This window comes from Panthera pardus, unplaced genomic scaffold, assembly GCF_024362965.1.
Source record: "Panthera pardus isolate Hobbes unplaced genomic scaffold, ASM2436296v1 HiC_scaffold_24, whole genome shotgun sequence".
NCBI classification, from domain to species: domain Eukaryota; kingdom Metazoa; phylum Chordata; class Mammalia; order Carnivora; family Felidae; genus Panthera; species Panthera pardus.
This window is the reverse complement of record NW_026526810.1, coordinates 62,601,828-62,628,693: the sequence shown is the minus strand read 5'-3', so window position 1 is coordinate 62,628,693 and position 26,866 is coordinate 62,601,828. Positions and strand designations below refer to the sequence as shown.

The window sequence follows — 26,866 nt, the reverse complement described above, 5'->3', positions numbered from 1 at the left end:
ATAAAATTACCCTATGACCCAGCAATAGCACTGCTAGGAATTTACCCAGGGGATATAGGAGTGCTGATGCATAGGGGGCACATGTACCCCAATGTTTATAGCAGCACTTTCAACAATAGCCAAATTATGGAAAGAGCCTAAATGTCCATCAACTGATGAATAAAGAAGATGTGGTTTATATATACAATGGAAATACTACTTGGCAATGAAAAAGAATGAAATCATGCCATTTGAAGCAACGTGGATGGAACTGGAAGGTATTATGCTGAGTGAAATAAGTCAGTCAGAGAAGGACAGATATCATATGTTTTCAATCATATGTGGATTTTGAGAAACTTAACAGAAGTTAAGGGGGGGGGAAGGGAAGGGGGAAAAATAGTTACAAACAGAGAGAGAGGGAGGTAAACCATAAGAGACTCCTAAATATAGAGAACAAACTGAGGGTTGATGGGGGGAGAGGGGGGAAATGGGTGATGGGCACTGAGGAGGGCACTTGTTGGAATGAGCACTGGGTGTTGTATGTAAGCCAATGTGACAATAAATTATATTAAAAATAAGAAGAATGCATTCTAAAGTCCTAAAGCTCTTGATACAGTCCTAGCTTTGCCACTTCATCCTTCCTAGGCATGGTTTCATTTGTGAAGTGGGGATAATAAAATTGAACTTAGCTTTTAGTCATTGAGAGGTTTGGAAGAAATAATGTACTTACCATAATTCCCTAAATATAGGAGACATTCAAATCTGTTATCTGTGATCATTAGACATTAATTTTGGTTACATTTATTCCTCTTTGCTCTCAGATATGCAATATTTTATTTTATTTTTAGCTTGTCATTAAGTAATTTGTTTATTAAAAGTTATCATGGACTAATATGATAATCATACAATAAACCCTTAAAATTATTAAGCCTGTGTATCTGAGTTCCATTTAAACTTAAAAAGCCCAATGTAGGGAGTGATGGGATATGTTCAAATACTTTTGTCATGGTCATCTCTATAAGTCCAGTGAAGAAGGGAAATTTTAAGGGGCTAAGAAAAGTTCAGATAAGAGAATAGAGAATTAGTATGAAAATATTAATAGGGGTGCAACAGAAAAGCTGACGTTTATGTGGTGTGAGAACACTTAGGGCAATGGTTAGGAAAATGATCTAGAATTCTTTGAGAAAAAAAATTTTTTAAAGATTTAGGTATGAGATGAAAATTAAAGTAACCCCTTTTGGCCCTATCTGAAAAATTTACATTTTTCCTCACATACCCCTTTATTATTTTTTATTTTTTTAATGTTTATTTATTTTTGAGAGGGTGGTGGGGACACAGAATCCGAAGCAGGCTCCAGGCTCTGAGCAGGCAGCACAGAGCCTGACGTTCGAGCACAGAGCTTGAACCCATGAACTGTGAGATCATGACCTGAGCTAAAGTCAGATGCTTAACCCACTGAGCCACCCAGGTGCCCCCACATATCCCCTCTCCATAATAAATTTGCTGTTAACTTTATTTCTTCCAAATTCATTTTTCTTCTCTCAGTGAATTATATCTAACCTAATTAGCAAGGCAAATAGGGAATCTATGTTTCTGCCCGTGATGCTTACTGTTTTTAATTTTTATCCTCAGGTCACTTGAAAATCAGCTCTCCTGTCCCCGTCAATGGGTGGACTAAATGACTCTGTGGTCACTGAAATTGTGTTACTGGCCCTTTCTTGCTCTTGGGAGAAAAAACTTTTTCTTATTTTGATATGTTCTTTGCTGTATTTAGGGGTCATCTTGGGAAACCTTTTTATTTTGTTTTTGGTAATTTTTGATTCTCACCTACATTCTCCCATGTACTTCCTGCTGGCCAACCTGTCCCTCATTGATGTGGGTCTTTCCTCTACTACAGTTCCAAAGATAATCACAGACCTCTTAAATGAATACAAAGTAATTTCTTTCCAAAGTTGTATGACACAGATATGCTTCATCCACATCATAGGAGGAGTGGAGATGGTGTTACTCATAGCCATGGCATTTGACAGGTGCACAGCAATCTGTAAGCCTCTTCACTACCTGAACATCATGAACCCTAAAATATGTGTTTCATTTGTAATCACTGGATGGGTAACTGGGGTGATCCATGCTATGTCTCAGTTTTTATTTGTTATAAACTTGCCTTTTTGTGGTCCTAATAAAGTGGACAGCTTTTACTGTGACTTTCCTAAGATCATAAAACTTGCATGCACAGATGCGGCCAAGTTTGAGTTTATCGTTACTGCCAACAGTGGCTTCATGAGCATGGGCACCTTCTTCCTGCTAATCCTTTCCTATTCATTCATTTTGATCACTGTCTGGAAACGTTCTTCAGGAGAATTATCCAAGGCATTTGTCACTTTGTCAGCTCACATCACTGTGGTGTTTTTGTTTTTCACTCCATGCATGTTTCTGTATGTCTGGCCTTCTCCCCCACCTTCAATTGATAAAAATCTGTTCGTTGTAGACTTCGCTATTACCCCTGTCTTGAATCCTGTTATCTATACACTAAGGAACAAAGACATAAAGTTATCTATAAAAAGACTGCACAAAAGGATATCTAATTCCAAATTTTGTTGACTACATCTTTTTCAGGGAGCTCTAAAACTAAACACCCCACTGCACGCTGACCCATCCCTATATAAGCACCTCAAATTTAACATATCCTGCACAAACTTATCATCTGCCATTACTACTGCTACTAATTCATCTGTGAAGTATAAGACCATTACCAAAACTATCATGAAGTTGTAAATTCATCATACAAAGAATTGATATTCTAACAGAGAATAGCATAATCTGACAACATTTTAATTTTGAATTTTTGGTTATTTTGCCAATAAAAATGTAATAACACTGTTTCTGCTATTCATAAGCTTTAAAAATAACTTGTGAATTTGTTATTATGAATGGATGAATGTCCATCACATTAAACTGCTGTGTGTGTGCTGTATGTATCTGTGTGTGTATGGCCCAATGGCTTTTCTTACTCTTTAAAAGAAGACACAGGGCGCCTGGGTGGCGCAGTCGGTTAAGCGTCCGACTTCAGCCAGGTCACGATCTCGCGGTCCGTGAGTTCGAGCCCCGCGTCAGGCTCTGGGCTGATGGCTCGGGGCCTGGAGCCTGTTTCCCATTCTGTGTCTCCCTCTCTCTCTGCCCCTCCCCCGTTCATGCTCTGTCTCTCTCTGTCCCAAAAATAAATAAAAAACGTTGAAAAAAAAAATTTAAAAAAATTTAAAAGAAGACACAGAGACAAATTCAAGGCCCAGAGTTTATTTGGATGGGGCACCAGGAACACATTTTTTTCAGAAGTGGAGACATGGGACAGGAAAAAAAAAAGATGCCAACAGAGGGTATATTAATGGGTATTCTACTATGTGGACATTGGGGTTCAATTCTGCTATGGCTCTCTAGGAGAATGTACATATTCTATAATATACAGTTGTTTCACTTAAGAAGCTAAGAAGCTGTATTTCTGTGTTGGGGTAGTTCTGAGACAATGACCCCATGGCAGTTCCAGGCTTCCCCACATAGTAGGTTGAGCAGTTCTGATAACCAAAGAAAAGTACTCAGGCAGAAAATTTTTGCAGCTCGTGGTATAAAACAATCTTACATTCTTTTATTTTTTATTTTTTTTCTTAATGTTTTTATTTATTTTTGAGACAGAGAGAGACAGAGCATGTGCAGGGAAGGGGCAGAGAGAGAGGGAGACACAGAATCGGAAGCAGGCTCCAGGCTCTGAGCCATCAGCACAGAGCCCGTTGCGGGGCTCCAACTCACAGACTGTGAGATCATAACCTGAGCCGAAGTCAGATGCTCAACCAACTGAGCCACCCAGGCTTAATATTCTTAGGAATATTAAGAGGGATATGTGTGTGGCATCGAAAGCATCACAAACACTCCACATCTTCCCATGCTTAGAGGCATTCACATTCAATGTAAAATCACTCCATCATTGATTGTTCAAATGCAGGAGTGTTAATGAAACAAGTGTTAATGGGTTCCATCATTGCACATTTCCAGGAAGATAATCGCTATCTTCTTCCTCCCTAATCCATTCTAGATTTCCCTCACATTTTTTCTGTACTTCTGCTGATCTAGATCACTTGTCCAGATCCACACTTCCTACCTATGAAGGCTAAATCCATGATTACCGTGCTTTCGTCAGGCTGTAATTACTGCAACTGCTCATTTAGAGTTATCACCACATATAGCAGACATTCTACTTCTTGGTGATAATGAAGGTTAATTATATCTGGCATGGAAGTAACTGTTTTTTGTCTGCTGACCTATAAACACAAGGAAACCAAAATGACCAGGGAGCTACTAAAATTTTAGCTTTATTAAAATGCTTACTCTGTCCCCAGAAGAAACATACACCACCCCAGCAGAAGTTCAAGTTGTAGGTCCAGAAAGCTCAAATTCTCCAAGGAAGTGATGGTGAATTGAGCAACTCTCACTGACTACCTTGGGTTTCCAGACCTCTGCGTTTTGGAATACAATACCTTATAATGCCCATTGGTTCAAAGTATGTACCACAAGTTAAAGCACTAAGTATTATCCCCAAGCACACTTACTCGCACCTTTACTTGCATTTTTAAAAGGCTGTTCCCATGTTCTATTAGTCTGACAGCTTTTGCATAATGCCATCTATTGCCATATCAGTGGATCACTTGGTTGTGTGCTCACTGTTGTTCTTTCTTGGTTGTAAAGATACTTCTTTGTCCAAAGCAATGTTGTGAAAGACATTAGACATTCTGTGTGTCTTTGGATCGCTTAATGGCCAAGGTACTGCTGTAAGGATAGTCAAAACCATACTTGGGAAACATGGTTTTTTTTTAATTTTTTAAGGCTTATTTATTTTTGAGAGAGAGAGAGACAGAGTGCAAGCAGTGGAGGAGTACACAGAGAGAGAAATAGGAAGACCCAGAATCCAAAGCAGGCTCCAGGCCCAGAGCTGTCAGCACAGAGCCTGATGCAAGGCTCAAACTAACAGACCACAAGATCATGACCTGAGCCAAAGTTGGACGCTCGACCAACTGAGTCACCCAGGTGACCCGGAAAAGATGTTTATCCCAATAAGAACTATCTGCTGTTCTTACAGCATGAAAAGAACCTAATGTGAAAAACTAGACATCAAGTTGCTGGCTAAAAGCACCAACTGATGAAACCACATCAAGGGTTTAGCATCCGTCTGTACTTCTGAAATGAACAAACATTCAATAGTGGCTGTCACTAGAACTGCCTAACTGAGAAGAGACCATACTCAAAGAACCCATGGAAAGACTTCACAATGAGACTTCAGATGAGATTTAATTTTTATCCTATAATAAAGGAGGATTCTCAAAACAGAGGTGAATAAATCCACATAATCACAAAAATTAAGAATTTGAACAAAAAGTTACATTCTTCATATAAAAAAATCAGATACATACTCTTCAAAATAAATAAATTGGATAAAATTATTTAAAAATTATATTATAAAGCACCTTTTAATAGTGTGATATTTATATAATTGTGGCATAAAATTTGCAATTTTAGGCAAGGCAAAACAAATAGAAAACATGAAAAAGGAAAAGACTATATTTTACTACACTACATTTAAATTTATAAAAACAAATATAAAGGCTTCTGGTTCCTAGTTCTGCATATAAGGAGCCTGGACATGATTCCATCCTAACAACAAATAGAAGGTAGAAAAAAGTGAAAAATCAACAATTCTTGAATTCAAAAAGCAATGGGAGGACACAGAGCAAACTACTGTCTCCAAAATTAGAGACACAGACAAAATACAGGTTGTTATGGCTTATTAGAGCAGACACAAACAACCAGAAACTGCTGTGGGAATGAGAGCTGGATAGCAAATGTAAGCCATAATTGATGAATTTCTGGAGTCTCAGTACAAGCGATTTTGAAAGTTAAAACCTATCCAGGGGAAACCAGCCATAGGGGGTCCCAAAAATATTGTGAGGTTTACTTGAAACAGCTTGATCAGATTCCCTAGTAAATATCTGAGAAAAACCCCCTCAGGTTTCTGGCAGAGGAAGAGGAAAAGGAAATATTTTGAAATACACCACAATACTCTTTTCTTAAGAATCCCTGCCCTCGGGAAACTAGCAAACCAGAATCTAAACTACTGAGGTATTTATAAGAGCCTAACTGACCTGGAGAAGGAAAATACCCAACTCCAACCCATGCTTGCCATTCTGTCCCTTGTAAGAATTGAAAAAACAAAACAAAACAAAAAAAAAAAAAAAACAAAGACAAAAACAAAAACAAAACAAAAAAAAAACCAGAAACACCTGTGGAGTTCACAGTACAGAGGCATAGGCTCATTAAAAGCCTAAGCCCTAATCATCAGACTACATAGTGTTTTTCCTCCACCCACACTCCACCACATTAACTAAGGCCAATTTACAACAGTTCCTTTGCCCAGTACATCATGTCAGCATCAAGAAAAAATTACAAGTCATACTAAGAGGCAAAAAAAAAAAAAAAAGACAAAACTAGCTTCAGAGCTAGATGCAGCAGGGATGTTGGAATTCTCAGACAAGAATCTTAAGATAACTGATTAATATGCTAAGGGCTCCAATGGATAGATGGCATGTGAGAACAGATGGCCAATATAAGCAAAGGGATGGAAATCCTCAGAACAAAAAAGAAATGCTAGAGATCAAAAACAATGCAACAGACATGAAAAGTGACCTTGATGGGCTCATCAGTAGGTGGGACACAGGTGAGGAAACAATCTCTGAACTAGATCATATATCAATAGGATCTTTGAAAACTAAAGAGCAAAGGGAACAAAGAATTTAAAAACAAACAGACTAAGGACTGTGGGATAACTAAAAAAGGTGTGATTTATGCATAATGGGAATTTCAGAAAGAGAAAAGCTCAGTGGGGACTCTCTGCCCCTCCCCAACTTGCTTATTCTCTCTCTCTCTCTCTCTCTCTCTCTCAAAACAAATAAATAAACTTTAAAAAAATCCATGATAGAAGTCACAGGGAAAAAAAAACAACTTTATGTATATAAAAACAAACTGAAGAACCATATCCAACTTCTCCTCAGATACCACGCAAGCAAGAAGAGAATAGAGTGAAATATTTAATATATTGACAGGAAAAACCCTACAATTCTATACCTCTCAAAATTATCCTTCAAAAGTAAAGAACAGAGACTTTCTCAGACAAGTAAAAATTGAGGGAATTTGCGCCTAGACCTGCATTGAAAAAACTATTAAAAGAAATTCATTTGAGAGAAGGAAAATAATATAGGTCAGAAATTCCCAGCTACACAAAGAAAGGAAAAGCATAGAAAATGGAATAAGTGAAAATAAAATAAAAACTTATTTTCCTTATACTTAATTGATCTTACAGATAACTGTTTAAATAATAATACCAACAATGTACTCAATTATATATGCCTAGGTTTATATATTATTCATATATATGTGTATATATTTACATATATATGTTAATGCATGCTTACATGTAAATGTAAGCATTTGCAAAATCCAACACCAATTTATGGTAATAACTCTAGGTTAAATTGGAACGGGGGGGGCGCCTGGGTGGCTCAATCGGTTAAGCGTCCAACTTCGCTCAGGTCATGATCTCGCAGTTGTTGAGTTCAAGCCCCACGTGGGCTCTGTGCTGACAGCTCAGAGCCTGGAGCCTGTTTCAGATTCTGTGTCTCCCCCTCTCTCTCTGACCCTCTCCCATTCAAGCTCTGTCTCTCACTGTCTCAAAAATAAATAAATGTTAAAAAAAATAATGATAAAGAAGATGGCGGCGAAGGAGGACGCTAGGCTCACCGTGCATCCTTCTGATCACTTAGATTCCACCTACACTTCCCTAAATAACCCAGAAAACCACCAGATGACTAGCAGAACAGAGTCTCCGGAGCCAAGCGCAGACGAGAGGCCCAAGGAAGAGGGTAGGAAGGGCGGAGAGGCGGTGCACATTCCAAGGATTGGCGGGAGGGAGCCAGGGCGGAGGGGCGGCCTGCCAGCACCATCTCCCTCACCATCCCCCAGCCAAAATCCCAAGGGGAACCAGTTCCTGCCAGGGAACTTGCTTGCTCCGAGCAAACACCCAACACGGTGCTTCTGTGGATCCATCCCTCCAGCGGATAGGACTCCCTCCCGGTGCCACAGGGCCCCTCCTGAAGTGGATCACCAGAGGAGAAGCGAGCTAAGCCTGCCCCTCCTGCCCCTGTGCACCTTGCCTACCACCCCAGCTAATACACCAGATCCCCAGCACCACAAGCCTGGCAGTGTGCAAGTAGCCCAGAGGGGACACACCACCCCACAGTGAATCCCGCCCCCGAGGAGAGGGGAAGAGAAGGCACACATCAGTCTGACTGTGGCCCCAGTGGTGGGCTGGGGGCAGACATCAGGTCTGACTGCGGCCCCGCCCACCAACTCCAGTTATACACCACAGCACAGGGGAAGTGCCCTGCAGGTCCTCACCACTCCAGGGACTATCCAAAATGACCAAATGGAAGAATTCTCCTCAAAAGAATCTCCAGGAAATAACAACAGCTAATGAACTGATCAAAAAGGAGTTAAATAATATAACAGAAAGTGAATTTAGAATAATAGTCATAAAATTAATAGCTGGGCTTGAAAACAGTATAGAGGACAGCAGAGAATCTCTTGCTACAGAGATCAAGGGACAAGCAATAGTCAGGAGGAGCTGAAAAACGCTTTAAACGACATGCAAAAGAATATGGAAACGACCACGGCTCGGATTGAAGAGGCAGAGGAGAGAATAGGTGAACTAGAAGATAAAGTTATGGAAAAAGAGGAAGCTGAGAGAAAGAGAGATAAAAAAATCCAGGAGTATGAGGAGAAAATTAGAGAACTAAGTGATACACTAAAAAGAAATAATATACGCATAATTAGTATCCCAGAGGAGGAAGAGAGAGGGAAAGGTGCTGAAGGGGTACTTGAAGAAATTATAGCTGAGAACTTCCCTGAACTGGGGAAGGTAAAAGGCATTGAAATCCAAGAGGCACAGAGAACTCCCTTCAGACGTAACTTGAATCCATCTTCTGCATGACATATCATAGTGAAACTGGCAAAATACAAGGATAAAGAGAAAATTCTGGAAGCAGCAAGGGATAAACGTGCCCTAACATATAAAGGGAGACCTATAAGACTCGTGACTGATCTCTCTTTTGAAACTTGGCAGGCCAGAAAGGATTGGCAGGAGATCTTCAATGTGTTGAACAGAAAAAATATGCAGCCAAGAATCCTTTATCCAGCAAGTCTGCCATTTAGAATAGAAGAAGAGATAAAGGTCTTCCCAAATAAACAAAATCTGAAGGAATTCGTCACCACTAAACCAGCCCTACAAGAGATCCTAAGGGGGATCCTGTGAGACAAAGTACCAGAGACATTGCTACAAGCATAAAACATACAGAAATCACAATGACTCTAAACCCGTATCTTTCTATAATAACACTGAAAGTAAATGGACTAAATGCGCCAACCAAAAGACATAGGCTATCAGAATGGATAAAAAAACAAGACCCATCTATTTGCTGTCGACAAGAGACTCATTTTAGACCTGAGGACACCTTTAGGTTGAGAGTGAGGGGATGGAGAACTATTTATCATGCTACTGGAAGCCAAAAGAAAGCTGTAGTAGCCATACTTATATCAGACAAACTAGACTTCAAATTAAAGACTGTAACAAGAGATGAAGAAGGGCATTATATAATAATTACAGGGTCTATCCATCAGGAAGAGCTAACAATTATAAATGTCTATGCGCCGAATACGGGAGCCCCCAAATATATAAAACAATTACTCATAAACATAAGCAACCTTATTGATAAGAATGTGCTAATTGCAGGGGACTTTAACACCCCACTTACAACAATGGATAGATCATCTAGACACACGGTCAATAAACAAGGGCCCTGAATGACACATTGGATCAGATGGACTTGACAGATATATTTAGAACTCTGCATCCCAAAGCAACAGAATATACTTTCTTCTCAAGAGCACATGGAACATTCTCCAAGATAGATCATATACTGGGTCACAAAACAGCACTTCCTAAGTTTACAAGAATTGAAATTATACCATGCATACTTTCAGACCACAATGCCATGAAGCTTGAAGTCAACCACAGGAAAAAGTCTGGAAAACCTCCAAAAGCATGGAGGTTAAAGAACACCCTACTAACGAATGAGTGGGTCAACCAGGCAATTAGAGAAGACATTAAAAAATATATGGAAACAAACGAAAATGAAAATACAACAATCCAAACGCTTTGGGGTGCAGCGAAGGCAGTCCTGATAGGAAAATACATTGCAATCCAGGCCTATCTCAAGAAACAAGAAAAATCCCAAATACAAAATCTAACAGCACACCTAAAGGAAATAGAAGCAGAACAGCAAAGGCAGCCTAAACCCAGCAGAAGAAGAGAAATAATAAAGATCAGAACAGAAATAAACAATATAGAATCTAAAAAAACTGTAGAGCAGATCAACGAAATCAAGAGTTTTTTGAAAAAAAAATTTTGTTTATTTTGAAAAAATAAACAAAACTGACAAACCTCTAGCCAGGCTTCTCAAAAAGAAAAGGGAGATGACCCAAATAGATAAAATCATGAATGAAAATGGAATTATTACAACCAATACCTCAGAGATACAAACAATTATCAGGGAATACTATGAAAAATTATATGCCAACAAATTGGACAACCTGGAAGAAATGGACAAATTCCTAAACACGCACAAGCTTCCAAAACTCAATCAGGAGGAAATAGAAAGCTTGAACAGACCCATAACCAGTGAAGAAATTGAATTGGTTATCAAAAATCTCCCAACAAATAAGAGTCCAGGACCAGATGGCTTCCCAGGGGAGTTCTACCAGACATTTAAAGCAGAGATAATACCTATCCTTCTCAAGCTATTCCAAGAAACAGAAAGGGAAGGAAAACTTCCAGACTCATTCTATGAAGCCAGTATTACTTTGATTCCTAAACCAGACAGAGACCCAGTAAAAAAAGAGAACTACAGGCCAATATCTCTGATGAATATGGATGCAAAAATTCTCAATAAGATACTAGCAAATCGAATTCAACAGCACATAAAAAGAATTATTCACCATGATCAAGTGGGATTCATTCCTGGGATGCAGGGCTGGTTCAACATTCGCAAATCAATCAACGTGATACATCACGTTAATAAAAGAAAAGATAAGAACCATATGATCCTCTCAATTGATGCAGAAAAGGCCTTCGACAAAATTCAGCACCCTTTCTTAACCCTAGAGAAAGTCGGGATAGAAGGAACATACTTAAAGATCATAAAAGCCATTTATGAAAAGCCCACAGCTAACATCATCCTCAATGGGGAAACACTGAGAGCTTTTTCCCTGAGATCAGGAACACGACAGGGATGCCCACTCTCACCGCTGTTGTTTAACATAGTGCTGGAAGTTCTAGCATCAGCAATCAGACAACAAAAGGAAATCAAAGGCATCAAAATTGGCAAAGATGAAGTCAAGCTTTCGCTTTTTGCAGATGACATGATACTATACATGGAAAATCCGATAGACTCCACCAAAAGTCTGCTAGAACTGATTCATGAATTCAGCATAGTTGCAGGATACAAAATCAATGTACAGAAATCAGTTATATTCTTATACACCAACAATGAAGCCACAGAAAGACAAATAAAGAAACTGATCCCATTCACAATTGCACCAAGAAGCATAAAATACCTAGGAATAAATCTAACCAAAGATGTATAAGATCTGTATGCTGAAAACTATAGAAAGCTCATGAAGGAAATTGAAGAAGATATAAAGAAATGGAAAGACATTCCCTGCTCATGGATTGGAAGAATATTGTCAAAATGTCAATACTACCCAAAGCTATCTACACATTCAATGCAATCCCAATCAAAATTGCTCCAGTATTCTTCTCGAAACTAGAACAAGCAATCCTAAAATTCATATGGAACCACAAAGGGCCCCGAATAGCCAAAGTAATTTTGAAGAAGAAGACCAAAGCAGGAGGCATCACAATCCCAGACTTTAGCCTCTACTACAAAGCTGTCATCATCAAGACAGCATGGTATTGGCACAAAAACAGACACGTAGACCAATGGAATAGAATAGAAACCCCAGAACTAGACCCACAAACGTATGGCCAACTCATCTTTGACAAAGCAGGAAAGAACATCCAATGGAAAAAAGACAGTCTCTTTAACAAATGGTGCTGGGAGAACTGGACAGCAACATGCAGAAGGTTGAAACTAGACCACTTTCTCACACCATTCACAAAAATAAACTCAAAATGGATAAAAGACCTGAATGTGAGACAGGAAACCATCAAAACCCTAGAGGAGAAAGCAGGAAAAGACCTCTCTGACCTCAGCTGCAGCAATCTCTTACTCGACACATCCCCAAAGGCAAGGGAATTAAAAGCAAAAATGAACTACTGGGACCTTATGAAGATAAAAAGCTTCTGCACAGCAAGGGAAACAACCAACAAAACTAAAAGGCAACCAATGGAATGGGAAAAGATATTTGCAAATGACATATCGGACAAAGGGCTAGTATCCAAAATCTATCAAGAGCTCACCAAACTCCACAGCCAAAAAACAAATAACCCAGTGAAGAAATGGGCAGAAAACATGAATAGACACTTCTCTAAAGAAGACATCCAGATGGCCAACAGGCACATGAAAAGATGCTCAACATCGCTCCTTATCAGGGAAATACAAATCAAAACCACACTCAGATATCACCTCACACCAGTCAGAGTGGCCAAAATGAACAAATCAGGAGACTATAGATGCTGAAGAGGATGTGGAGAAACGGGAACCCTCTTGCACTGTTGGTGGGAATGCAACTTGGTGCAGCCACTCTGGAAAACAGTGTGGAGGTTCCTCAGAAAATTAAAAATAGACCTACCCTATGACCCAGCAATAGCACTGCTAGGAATTTACCCAAGAGATACAGGAGTACTGATGCATAGGGGTATTTGTATCCCAATGTTTATAGCAGCACTCTCAACAATAGCCAAATTATGGAAAGAGCCTAAATGTCCATCAACTGATGAATGGATAAAGAAATTGTGGTTTATAGACACAATGGAGTACTACATGGCAATGAGAAAGAATGAAATATGGCCCTTTGTAGCAACGTGGATGGAACTGGAGAGTGTGATACTAAGTGAAATAAGCCATACAGAGAAAAACAGATACCACATGTTTTCACTCTTATGTGGATCCTGAGAAACTTAACAGAAACCCATGGGGGAGGGGAAGGAAAAAAAAGAGGTTAGAGTGGGAGAGAGCCAAAGCATAAGAGACTCTTAAAAACTGAGAACAAACTGAGGGTTGATGGGAGGTGGGAGGGAGGGGAAGGTGGGTGATGGGTATTGAGGAGGGCACCTTTTGGGATGAGCACTGGATGTTGTATGGAAACCAATTTGACAATAAATTTCATATATTGAAAAAATAATAATAATAATAAAAATAAATTGGAACAGAGGGAAATTTTTGCAACATGATAAAGGTTATACACATGCGCGCGCGCACACACACACACACACACACACACACACACACAAAATAAATAAAAATAAAAAACCTACAGCTAACATCATACTTGCTAGTGAGAAACTCAAGTCTTTCCCACTTATATACTGGGCAAGAATAACCCATCTTACCACTCCTACATTGTACTTACCTTACCACATTGTACTAAGAGAACTTGTTAATGCAATCAGACAAAAAAAAACAAGAGTATACAGATTTAGAGGAAAGATATAAAATTGTCCTTGTTTGCAGATGACCTAACAGTTTATATATTTAAGAAAAAATCTTAATCAACAGCAACAAAAACTCTGCTAAATGAATAAGCAATTACTGAAGGTTTCAGGAATGACATGGAGGGAGGCATGGGTATAATGCTAAGTGAAGTAAGTCAGTCACAGCAAGACAAACACCATATGATTTCACTCACATGTGGAAGTTAACTAAATGAGCAAAGGGACAAAGAGAGAGAAACCAAGAGATAAACTCTTAATTATAGAGAACAAACTGATGGCTACTAGAAGGGGGTGAGGAGAGTGTCAAATAGGTGATGGCAATTAAGGAGTACACTTGTCTTGATGAACACTGGGTGTTGTACGGAAGTGTTGAATCACTGTATTGTACACCCGAAACTAATGTAAATAACACTGTATGTTACCTGGAGTTAAAATTAAATTTTTTTTAAAAAAAGAAAAATGAGTATGGCCTAATGATTAGGAAAAAAAAATAAGGGGTTAAGATTTTCAAATCACTATCCCATGACCTCTGCAATGGACACGTGTATGCTACCGTATGATCTGCTGATTTGGTGGGGTGGTCAGCAGGTTGTGCCCATCTTAGGAAAACTTGGTTAGCAACATTGTATCCTGCCAAGCTGGGGGGAGCAGACAAACAAAAGACCCCTCATGTAAAAGCATGTGCTGAGAGAGGAGTCAAGGCTAGAAGACCAACCAACTTCAAAGGCAGGCTCCTCAAAACCTTACTGAAATGTGTTACAAAGCTGTCTCTTACAGGACACTGCATTCCATGGGAAGTGATAAGAAAATGTTGTAGAGCAGGGGTGCCTGGGCGGCTTAGTCACTTAAGCATCCAATTCAGGCTCAGGGTGAGTTTAAGCCCCACATGGGGCCCTCTGCTGTCAGCCCAGAGACTGCTTCAGACCCTCCGGCTTCCTACTTACTGCCCCTCCCCCTGCTCATGTGGCTTGCAGGTTCTCTCTCTCAAAAATAAACATTTAAAAAAAGAGAAAATTTTGTAGAATAAAAAATAAGGACTGAATTATGTTTACATGGCCATTCTTACAATGGCTAAAGTCTTTATAAAGTTGTCCCACAAAGAACGTATATAGAAGAAAATAAATCCATGAACGTAAAAAATTAAACCAAATTACCCCCAAATCCTGTGCAAACTTGAAGCTTTGATGAATTCTAGCCAGTTAGGAAATGCCCAAGGCAGACAGCGCACAAATATTTGTATTTTTCCTGAAATGATTGATGAGTAACAAAAAGTAACTATTCTCACTTTAAAAAACACAAAATCTCAAGGTGGAGGGTTATCTTTTTCAAGAGCAAAAAGAGAATTTTTTATGTAGCTGAAGTTACATTGCTATCAGCTTAAAATAGACTGTTATATCTCTAAGATGTTGTAAGCAACCCCATAGTAACTACAAGGCAAAAATCTAGAGTAGATACACAAAAGATAAAGAGAAGGGAATTGAAGCATACCATTATGGTAAATCACCAGCTCACCAAAAAAAAAAGGGGGGGACAGCAAAAGAGGAAGAAAAGTACAGGGAACTACAACACATCAGAAAACAATAAGATGGCATTATCCTTTAGAATCCTTTCTGACATTAGGAAGTCCTAGCCTGTCAATAATTACTCTAAATGTAAATGGATTGAACTCTCCAAACAAAAGGCCTAAGTGGCTGAATGACTAAAAAAACAAAACCCAACTATATGCTACCTACAAGAGACTAACTTCAGCTTTAAGAACATACAAAGTCACAAAGTAAAGGAACAGAAAAAGATATCCATGCAAATGGGAACCAAAAGAAAAAAAATAAAAGCAGAGGTAGCTATACTTAGACAAAATAGACTTTAAGTCAAAACCTGTAACAAGAACAAATAAGGTCATTATATAATGACAAAGGAGACCGCTCATTGTAAGTCTGTAACAATCATAAACATATATCTCACACACACATACACACACACACACACACATATATATATATATATATATATATATATATATATATATATATACTCCTATATATACATATGCCCAGAACATCATACCACCTAAATATATTAAGCAAATACTAACAGATATGAGGGGTTAAATAGAAAACAACACAAAAAATAGCAGAGGGATTCAACACCCCCACCTTCGACACTAGATAGAATACTCAGAAAAAATCAATTAGGAAGCACTGGACATGAACTACACTTTAGACCAAATAGACCTAACAGACATATATAGAACATTCATCAGAGCAACAGAACACAAAATCTCAAGTGGACATGGAAAATTCTCCAGGATAGATCATATGTTAGGCCACAGAACAAGTCCAAACAAATTTTAAAAGACTGAAATCATACCAAATATCTTTTCTGACAATAATAATCTGAACTAGAAATTAGTAACAGGAGGAAAACAAAGGAAATTGCAAATATGTGGGATTTAAACAACATACTTCTGACCAACTAACGGGGCAAAGAAACCAAAAGGAAAATCAAAAACTATTTTTAAACAAATGACAATGGAAACACAACATAGAAAAGCTTATGGGGTGTTGCAAAAATAGTCCTAAGAAGAAAATTTACATTGATAAATGCCTGCATTAAGAAAAAAGAAAGATCTCAAACAATCTTTACACCCCAGGAAACTAGAAAAAGAACAAGCTAAGCCCAAACTTGGCAGACCAAAAGAAATCACAAAGATCAGAGGAGAAATTATGAATTAGAGAGAAAATGAATACAAAAAAAGCATCAAAAATATAGAAATTCTCTCTTATTTGCAGTTCAGCTTTTGTGGTTTCAGCTACCCATGGTTGACCATAATCTGGAAACAGATGATCCTCCTCTGATGACTTATCAGAATGTTAACAGAATTCTAACACTATGTCATAATGCCTACATGCATCATTCACCCCACTTCATCTCAACACATAGGCATTTTATCATCTCATCATCACAAGAACAAGAAGGCGGAATATAGTACATCGAAATATTTTGAAAGAGGAGTGCCTGGGTGGTTCAGTCTGTTACGCTTCCAACTCTTAATTTTGTCGCAGGCCGTGATTTCATGGTGGTTCATGAGCTCAAGCCCTGCATCTGGTTTCAGGCTGCCCCCTGTTTGGGATTGTCTCTCTCCATCTCTCTCTGCCCCAACCCACCCACCCCTCACTCTCACTAAAAATTAAATATTTTGAAAAAAAGAAAATATTTCTTATAAAAAATTTTGAAAGAAAGAGAACACATTCATATAGATTTCATTACAATATATTCTTATAATTATTCATTTTATTAGTAGCTACTGTTGTTAACCTCTTCCTGTGCCAAATTTATAAATTAAACTTTATCCTAGTTGGGTATGTACATACAGGAAAATATATCGTATATCTAGGGTTTGGTTCTGTCTGCAGTTTCAAGCATCCATTGGGTCTATTGGATTCATCCCCCACAAATAAGGGAGGCCTACTGTTAGAGCTTTTTCCCAAGGTTTATTGAGAAATAATTGAGATATATCACTGTATAAGTTTAAGTTGTACAACATGATGGTTTGATTTATATTTATTGTAAAATGATTACTGAAATAGGTTTAGTTAACATTCATCACCTCAAAGAGATAAGAAGAAGAAAAAATTCTCCTTGTGATGAGAACTCTTTGAACTTAATCTCTTAACTTCCCAAGTATCATAAAGCAGTGCTATTGATAGTCATAACATTGTACATTACACTCCCACTACTTATTTCTCTTATAACTGGAAGTTTGTATCTTTTAACTGCTTTCTTCCAATTCCCCCTCCACCCTCGCCACATCTAGTAACCACAAATTTATCTTTTTCTGAGATTCGACTGTTTTTGTTTTAAATTCCACATAGATCATACAGTATTTGTCTTTCTCTTTCTTATTTCACTTAGCATAATACCTTCCAAATCCATCCATCCATCTTGTCTCAAATAGTAGGATTTCATTACTTTTTATGGCTGAATAATATACCATGCTGAAGATATATATATATATATATATATGTATATATGTATGTGTATGTGTGTATGTATGTGTGTGTATATATATATATATATATATATATATATATATATATATATTCTTTATTCATTCATCCATCAGTGGACTCCTTGGTTGCTTTCATGTCTTGGCTATTGTAAATAATGCTGCTATGAATGAGGAGGTGCAGATATCTTTTTGAGTTAGTTTTCATTTCCTTTGGATATATTCCCAGGAGTGAAACTGCTAGATCTTATGACAGTTCTATTTTTAACCTTTAAAGAAACCTCCATAGTGTTTTCCATAGTGGGGTTACCAATTTACAATCCCACCAACAATGTGCTAGGGTACCTTTTTCTCCACATTCATACCAACATTTCTTACCTTTTTTGTTTGTTTGTTTTCTTGCTGATGGACATTTTAACAGGAATGAGGTGATATTTAATTGTAGTTTTATTGCACTCCCCTAATGACCAGTGATGAGCATCTTTTTCTGTCCCTGTTGGCCATTCATACATCTTCCTTGGAAAAAATGAATATTCATGTGCTTTGCCTTATGCTTATTTTTGAGAGAGAGACAGATCATGAGCAAGGGAGGGGCAGAGAGAGGAGACACAGAATGTTAAGCAGGCTCCAAGCTCTGAGTTGTCAGCACAGAGCCCCATGTGGGGCTCAAACTCACAAACTGTGAGATCATGACCTGAGCTGAATTCAGACGCTTAATCGACTGAGCCACCCACGTATCCTGATTTGCCCTTTTTTTATTGGAATATTTGGTTTTTACCATTGAGCTGCATGAATTCTTTATAACTTTTGGATATTAAATAATAAATAAATCTGATATGGTTTGCAAACATTTTTCCCACCCACAAGTTGTCTTTACACTTTGCTGATACTTTCCATCGCCGTGCAGAAGCTTTTTTAGTTTGGTGTAGGCCCACTTGTGTGTTTTGACTTGGGTGCTTGTGCTTTAGGTGTATATTTCCAGAAAATCATTACCAAGATCCTTATCTTGGAGTTTTTTTCCTAAGTGTTCTTCTAGGAGTTTCATAGTTTCAGGTCTTAATATTTAAGTCTGTAAGGTTTCAAGTTATTTTTCATGAGTGGTGTAAATTAGGGGTGTAGCTTTATTCTTTTATATGAGAATATCCCATTTTTTAAATTAATTAATTTAAGCATTAATTAAAGAGACTGTCTCTTTTCCATTGAGTGTTCTTGATTTTTCTTTCAAATGGTAGTTGAATGTATATGCTTGGCTTTATTTCTGAGCTCTGAATTCTGGTCCATTGGTCTATTCGTCTGTTTTTATGCCAATATCATACCGTTTTAATTACTGTAGCTTTATAAATAGCTTGAAATCAGGAAGTGTAATGCCTCCTGCTTTGTTCTTTCTCAGAATTTGACTCTTCAGTCTTTTGAGGTTCCATATAAATCTTAGGAGTTTTTTCTACTTCTGTAAAAAATGTCAATGGAATCTTAATAGACATTGCATCAAAATTACGTTGGCTTTTGGTAGTATGGACATTTCAACACTAATTCTTCTAACCCATGAACATGGATACCTTTCCGTTTATTTGTATCTTTTGTATCAATGCCTTGCAGTTTCCAAAGTAGTGATTTTTCACCTCTTTGGTAAAATGTATTCCCTAGTCTTTTATAGCTAATATAAATGGGATTGATTTCATTATTTCCTTTTCAGAAAATATGTTGCTAGTGTATAGAAACACTACTGAATTCTCAATGTTAATTCTGTATCCTGCAACTAAACTGAATTTGTTCAGTACTGTTTTCTGGGATGAGTTTTTAGGATTTCCCATATATATAATCATACCATCTGCAAATATAGACAGTTTTACTTTTTCCTTTCTAATTCTAATGATATCATATCTTTTCTTACCTGATTGCTTTAGCTAGGACTTCCAGAACTATGTTGAATAAAAGTGATGAAAATTGGCACTGTGTCTTACTCCTGATCTTAGAGTAAAAGCTTTCAACTTTTTACCACCAAGTATCATGTTAGCAGTGGGCTTATCCTATATGGCCTTTACTACTTTGAAATGTGCTTCTATGGCTAATTTGCTGTATGTTTTATTATAAACATGATGTTGAATTTTGTCGACTGCTTTTTCTGCGTCTGGGATGATCATATGATATTTTTTTTCTTTCATTATATTAATGTGATACATTGATTGATTTTTGTGCATTGAACCCTCCTTGCATGCCAGGTATAAATCCAACTTGATCATTCTGAATGATCTTTTTAATGTGATGCTGAATTTAGTTTGCCAGTATTTTGTCCAAAAATTTTGCATCTATGTTCATCAGAAGCACTAAACTGTACTTTTCTTTTCTAGTAGTGTCTGATCTGGCTTTAATATTGGAATTATGCTGGCCTCATGGAATGCATTTGGGAGTGTTCCCTCCTCTTTGATTTTTTGGAAAGGTATGAGAAGGAGTGGTGTCATTTTAAATAATTTTGTTAAGTAAAAGCTATACATATTCAGTTTGAACTGGATGCCACAGGCATGTGCCTGTTGACTGTAGGCAGTGTATGTGGAGGCATGACCTGCAGGACTTCAACTAACTTCACAACCTTCATCTGTATCTTTACTTCTGAATATATATGAAGATGATGAAGATGGATGTGGACGATCCTCTACTATTCCCTCTTCTTCTGCCTAACTTGCATGAGCTCAGGTATGGTCATCAAGTTTCTTGTGCAACAGGCCAAACCTTATGGGCCATATGGTGTCTGGTGAAACTATGCAACTCTGCTTGTTGTAGCACAAAGGAGCCATAAACAATACATGAACAAGTGGTTGTGGCTGTGTTCCGATAAACTTTATTTGAGGAACAGGCAGTGGTCCGAATTCGACCTATAGGTCATAATTTTCCAACTCTTAATCTAGAATAATATTTTTTAAGCTTTTTTCCTTTTGCTCAACAATTCAGCATGGTCCCATACCACTTATGTCCAGTTATAATCCAATATGATTAAAGAATAGAATAGTCACACCAAGATATTTATTTATTCATTCATTCAATACATTTTTAGTGTTGGTGATTAATTTTGGGATAAGTAACAGATAAAACATCTTGAATGAGAATGAATCGTGAATGCACATAAGACTTGCATAAAGTCTTCTGTTTCTTCTGGAAAAAAAAATTGATACATAGGGCTCATTCTCTGCCACTCCATAAATGAGGGCATCTGCAATAATTGTAGACTTCTCCTTCTTCCCAAATCAGCAAATCTAAGTAGGCTCACATTTCCTGTTCTAAATGGTACCTATTTCCACCCATCCTGCATATTATCTTGCCTGATATACAGGAGATATTATTATAACACCTTCCTTTTTTTTTTTTTTTTTTTTTTTACCTTTCATCACCAAGTAACTCTTCTGATATTTTTTTTTCCTCTTGGGAAAATTAACATGACTCATAGAACTGGTACCCAGGAGAAATAAATAAAAGGCTGGTTAGTAGAAATCTAAGAAATATCAGTGGGTCACTAACACCTACTACCACTAATTAACTGTATTCTCACTGGGAAGAAACATATATTTTTGTCTTGAAGGTGATTATACTACAAAGCAGAAAACAAAAATATTGAGATTCTACAAATGCTGCTTCACACCCTAGAACAGAACAGGTAGGTTAGAAAAATATTCCTAATGTTGAGCAATACCATAGCAATCTCTCCCTTCTTATTCTTCCATTCCACTTTCTCTCTCTCTTTTCCACTTGTATACTTTCCTTCTGTCTTCAGTTGTTCCAGTCCCTTGAACACTATTCTTACTATTTTAATCACAAAATTATATTAAGCCTGACGAAGGAGATATTTCTGAAAAGATTAACATTTATGATGTCTGGTTTTGGTAGGTTGGTATCTCAAGAATCTTGTACCTCTCACCACTTTCTTCATCGTCTTATGTGACACTTCACATTTGCTATTGTGAAGACCAAATATGGTAAATATTTCTTGCCCACTCCATTCCCACTCATGCTCCTAACCGACTGAACAAATGGAAATGATTCTCTGTCCTCATATGGGGAATGCTGGAGTGGAGTCCCTCCACTTGGCATATTTGATAAAGCATTTGATGATGTTAGCCAATGACTGGGTCAAGAAATAAAGAGAGAATAAGAATGAATATGAATTAATAACTGGTATCCATCAGTTCTGAAAATATGGTACAACAGTGACAAGACACTGGCAAAATGAGTTTGGGACAGCTTTGCTTCTCTGTGTTTTCAGTTTTAGGTTGGTGATAATTGCTCTTGGCCCCTTAAGAAGTGGGAATTTTCAATCACTAAAATAAAAAAACCTGAGTTCTATCTGATTCTCTGCATTACCTACATAAAAAGTTTTCTATGTTCTGAATGTTAAAGTCAAAATATCCAGCAGGGATATAAACCAACTCTTTTGAGACTCTGCCTCCAAAGAATTTCTAATTCTTAATGTTTTCTAAGCAAGAAAAACAACTAAAAAAATTTTAAGCAGATTGAATTCATCCTCTCCTCATGCTGTAAGCATGAACTCAATCTTTCAGAATAAACTAATTACTAGAATCAATTCCTGATAAATCATGAGCAAAGATGGGATCCTCTGTAAGCAGGGTAATCATCACAACATAGCACAAAGTCACTAGTAAGTCTGATTTCGCTACACACCTTTAGCTTTTCTCTTTAGACAGATTTCTTCAGTCAATTCTGTTTTAGGAAATATTAGGAAGAATAAAATTTGATTAGCAAACTAAAGATAGCTTATATTAATGCTTTCCCATTGTTTTCAGTGTAAGACTTGCATGTTTCAAATAACACACCAGCATTCTATAAAAAGCCATTCAGTTGCCAATCATTAATATTCCTTAACTCCAAACTCATTCACACATATTGAATGTACGTGTAAAGTTCTGGTTAAAATTAGGCATAAAACACCAAGATTTTCTACATAGTACACCAGTAATTGTCATTTACCCCCAAGAAATGAAGGTTTAAATTTTAAATTATAAATCTAGTACCAAAAATATGTAATAATCTACCTCTCTCACATATATGCATTCTCTACTCTCTCCATAAATCTCACAAGATGCTTCTTTTTCTCTTGCCCTTCTCTATTATTTATTTGAGAGAAACAGAGACAGAGATGGATGGAACACCACTCCCTTCACCCCTTTCTCTACAACCCTCTACAACCCTTCTGTCTGGCAACCACAAGTTTCTTCTCTGTATTTATGAGTCTCTTTCTACATTTTCACAGTTTTTATTACAAACATGTGGCCAATATAGAAAAAAACAAAATATACATGGTCAAGTTTTTTAATATTAAAATTACCTAAAATGTCATTGATCCAGTGATCTTCTTGAGATGTTCATGTATTTACATATTTTTGTAGTGTATACTTGTAAAGAGCATATCACATAACACATACTCATTTGTAACCAGGTTTTGTCACTTTATAATTTAGTGGACATGTCAAATCCAAATTTGCATTGTTTATAATGGCCACACTCATTTTGGTACTAATCTTCTCAATTCCCTTCTGTATATCTTCTAATATCTTGTCTCTTAAATGTACTTTTAATTTTTCACTTTAAATTAAATAATGAATGGGTCCAAATGAATTTATATATCTTCATCCTTTCTACTTATTCAAACTGAAAACAGATATTCCCCTGGAAAAAAGTTGTTGGGAGCAATTTTGCACACCTCCAAACAGCATTTTAGCTGAACTAAGCTTCAAATATTTGAAGACAAGCTCTCATGATGCTTGAGATCCAGTAGTTTTGACATGCTCTTAGTATATCATGATTAAATATTTTGATTCAGTGAGCATAATTATTTCTGTTTTGTGTTTAAATTGCCACTCATTAATCCTAGAACACACCTTTCAAAAGCACAAAATTTCTCTCAATCCTAGCAAAGTACTGAAAAGCCATTTTTCTGAGTCTTCTGACACTCTCTTTTTGGCATTGGGAGGTTCACTTGACCTCAAATGTATCTTAATTTTCCAAGTGACTTGTTGCAATCACAAGAATTGTAAACTATCAAAGGACTAAGCCTTTTCATTTTATGTTACCACTCCTTTTACATTCAACACTCTTTTACTCATTGGCTTTTACTCATTGGCTTGGTCACAATGAGTGTTAATTCCCAAGATTTCACAGGTGTGAAGTAAAGATTAGTCAGTGAGTACATTCTGCAAGAAAATGTGTGTACAAATATCATTAAGAGTTTGAACATTCAAATTATGGATAACTATTCACGAAACAGAAGATGTTTTCCGGAATGTATATGGAAAAGACTGAGAAAGACTGAATTATTGCACAACGAACATGGTAAAGAGGCTCTTTACCAGGAAGTGTTACTCTTTGCTCCTAATTCCTCCATGTTTCCAAATAATTGTTTCTTTCTCTCTCTAGTTGAATTTATGATTATCTCAATTCTCCTATTCATTTATCTTCCTTTCATTTGCCTTCTCTGTATGTTTTCCAGCTTCACATTTTGGCAATTACAACATATCTTCCACAAATTCATTGAGGGGCAAAAGCACATCAATGTTCAGTACCCATATTTCTCAATTCTTCCTTATTTTCTACCTTCAGAATACTTCAGCGTCTTCTCTACTGATTGAGCCAATGGATGGACCAAATGACTCTGTGGTATCTGAATTTGTATTGATTGGTCTTTCAAATTCATGGGAGATGCACCTTTTTCTCTTTTGGTTCTTCTCTGTGTTCTACATGGGAATTATCCTAGGAAACCTCTTCATTGTGTTCACGGTAATTATTGACTCTCATTTATACACCCCCATGTACTTCCTATTGGCCAACCTCTCTCTTCTTGATCTAGGTCTGTCCTCTACCACAGTACCCAAAATGATCTCTGATCTTTTCACTGACTGCAACATTATTTCCTTTTCAAAATGCATGATACAGATATTTTTTATTCATGTCATGGGTGGAGTTGAGATGGTGCTGCTCATAGCCATGGCATATGACCGGTACACCGCAATCTGTAAACCTCTCCACTACCTGACCATCATGAGCCCCAAAACGTGTGTCTCCTTTGTAGTGGCTGCCTGGATAGTGGGGATAATCCATGCTGTATCTCAGTTTGTTTTTGTCATAAACCTGCCCTTTTGTGGCCCTAATGAAGTAGATAGTTTTTACTGTGATTTTCCTCGCGTCATGAAACTTGCTTGTGTAGACACTTACAAGCTAGAGTTTGTAATCATTGCCAACAGTGGGTTTATATCCATGGCTACTTTCTTCTCCTTAATTATATCCTATATCTTCATTTTGGTCACTGTCTGGAAACGTTCTTCAGGGGACTTGTCCAAAGCATTTGTCACATTGTCAGCTCACATCACTGTAGTGATTTTGTTTTTTATGCCATGCATGTTTCTCTATGTGTGGCCTTTCCCTACATCATCACTGGATAAGTATTTGTTCATAGTCGACTTCGCTATCACCCCCGTCTTGAATCCTGCCATCTATACATTAAGAAACAAAGACATGAGAGTAGCCATGAGAAGACTGGGCAAGCGGATTGTGCATCCTACTGGTATCTAATAATGAATGGAGATCTAGATTCTACATGCTGCAAGTTCACCAAGAACACTGCAAGTCATATGACTGTCGACATTACTATGAAAAGAGCCACCATGTGGGGAGATAGTTCAATAAAAGCCCATCTGTAGAAATTGAATGTTGAATCAGAGGTGACTCTATTTGGCTAGCGACAGAGAATAAGTTGACCTCATCTACTTCCATCGAGAACAGAGATGAGAATAGAAAACTGAGCTGATTTCTAGAAGTAAACTTAACATTCAAATACCATTTTCTAAGTGACATTTTCTGGGACTTGCTTATTGTATTTATTCTCATTATCAATAAATACCTCAAAAATGATAAATATATCTCATAGTAAACTTATGGTTTTAATAGATAAAATGTGACTTTAAGGAAATCAAAATCCATAAATTATATTTTTAATTCCTATTTTAACTTAGAATAAGAACAAAATAAACTGTGTGTTACTTATGTTTAGCCTGGAACACAAACTTGACTGTCAGTTTAGGATGCCATTGTAGTTTTAGGTTTCAATTAGAATTACAGGTAGAGAGAGAATTACCTTAATGCTACCGATACTTTAGTAAATACAAACCAGAGCTTTTTGCACTTTTGCCTGCCTCTCTACTATTGTAAAAATGAAGTCTTTCCAATATTCAACCAACTGGTTTATTCCCCAGGAAAAAAAAATGCATAGAAATAATAGCTGTTCCAAAGAAGAATAATCACCCAAGGGTGTATATTTAAAGGCCCTGGCTTCCTTGAATATGATTTCTTAGTCAGATAAAACACCTCCCAGGAACTTATATATCTGAGTGATAGCCTTGGATAACAAGCCAAACATAGTAAAGCACGTTCAGTTTAATTAAGAATTTCTATACTTGGAATAAATGCTTTATTAAGCTTACATATAACTTTTTCATTCATTTATTTCTACTGCCCTGTGAATAAAATCTGCTGAATTGAGGAAATAATGCCTGCATTTTTTGTCCTGCATTTCTCCAAGAAACCTTTCCAAAAACATCTCTGCTTCCTCCATACAAATTAATCATTAATACTTCTTTTAATGCTTTGGCATTCATCTGGGTGGAAATTTCTTCTTTACTCAATTAACCACTCCCTCTTTCAAATATTCCACTGGACTTCCGAGAAACTACAGTCTCTTGTTTTTCCCCCAACTCTTTCGGAACTCCTTCCCAGTAGCAGTTTGCTGGGTTTGTCTCATCTGCTCCAACACCAAACAGTGTTCCTCAGAATTACATCTCTGGCTTATTCTCACTACATATTCTATCCCCAGGTGGGCTCCTTTCCCTTGGCTTTAATTTTACCATGTCGGCTAGGAACTTCAAAGCTGGGGTATTATTTCTTTAGTTCCTACTTCATAAATCTGTCTACTGACCTGATGCTTTGAGGGCATCTCCCACTCAGCAGGTCTTAGACTAATCATCTCATTCTTGAACCTCATCTTCTTCCAGATCCCCAAC

General features: G+C 37.3%; 2 protein-coding genes across 2 annotated transcripts; both read left to right on the top strand.

Annotated features, from left to right (window-relative positions):
• The first annotated feature begins 1,644 nt into the window (after positions 1-1,644).
• Positions 1,645-2,580, top strand: LOC128772775 (olfactory receptor 4F21-like). Its single transcript, XM_053888707.1, has one exon. It carries the CDS (start codon positions 1,645-1,647, stop codon positions 2,578-2,580), a length of 936 nt encoding a protein of 311 aa, XP_053744682.1.
• A 21,866-nt stretch (positions 2,581-24,446) lies between these two features.
• LOC109255607 (olfactory receptor 4F15-like) lies at positions 24,447-25,382 on the top strand. Its single transcript, XM_019430437.2, has one exon. The coding sequence runs from the start codon at positions 24,447-24,449 to the stop codon at positions 25,380-25,382; it is 936 nt and encodes a 311-aa protein (XP_019285982.2).
• The last annotated feature ends 1,484 nt before the right edge of the window (positions 25,383-26,866 follow it).

Excerpts from the sequence above, each read along its gene's own strand:
- LOC109255607 (XM_019430437.2), top strand. The coding sequence starts at position 24,447 with ATGGATGGACCAAATGACTCTGTGGTATCTGAATTTGTATTGATTGGT.
- LOC128772775 (XM_053888707.1), top strand. The coding sequence starts at position 1,645 with ATGGGTGGACTAAATGACTCTGTGGTCACTGAAATTGTGTTACTGGCC.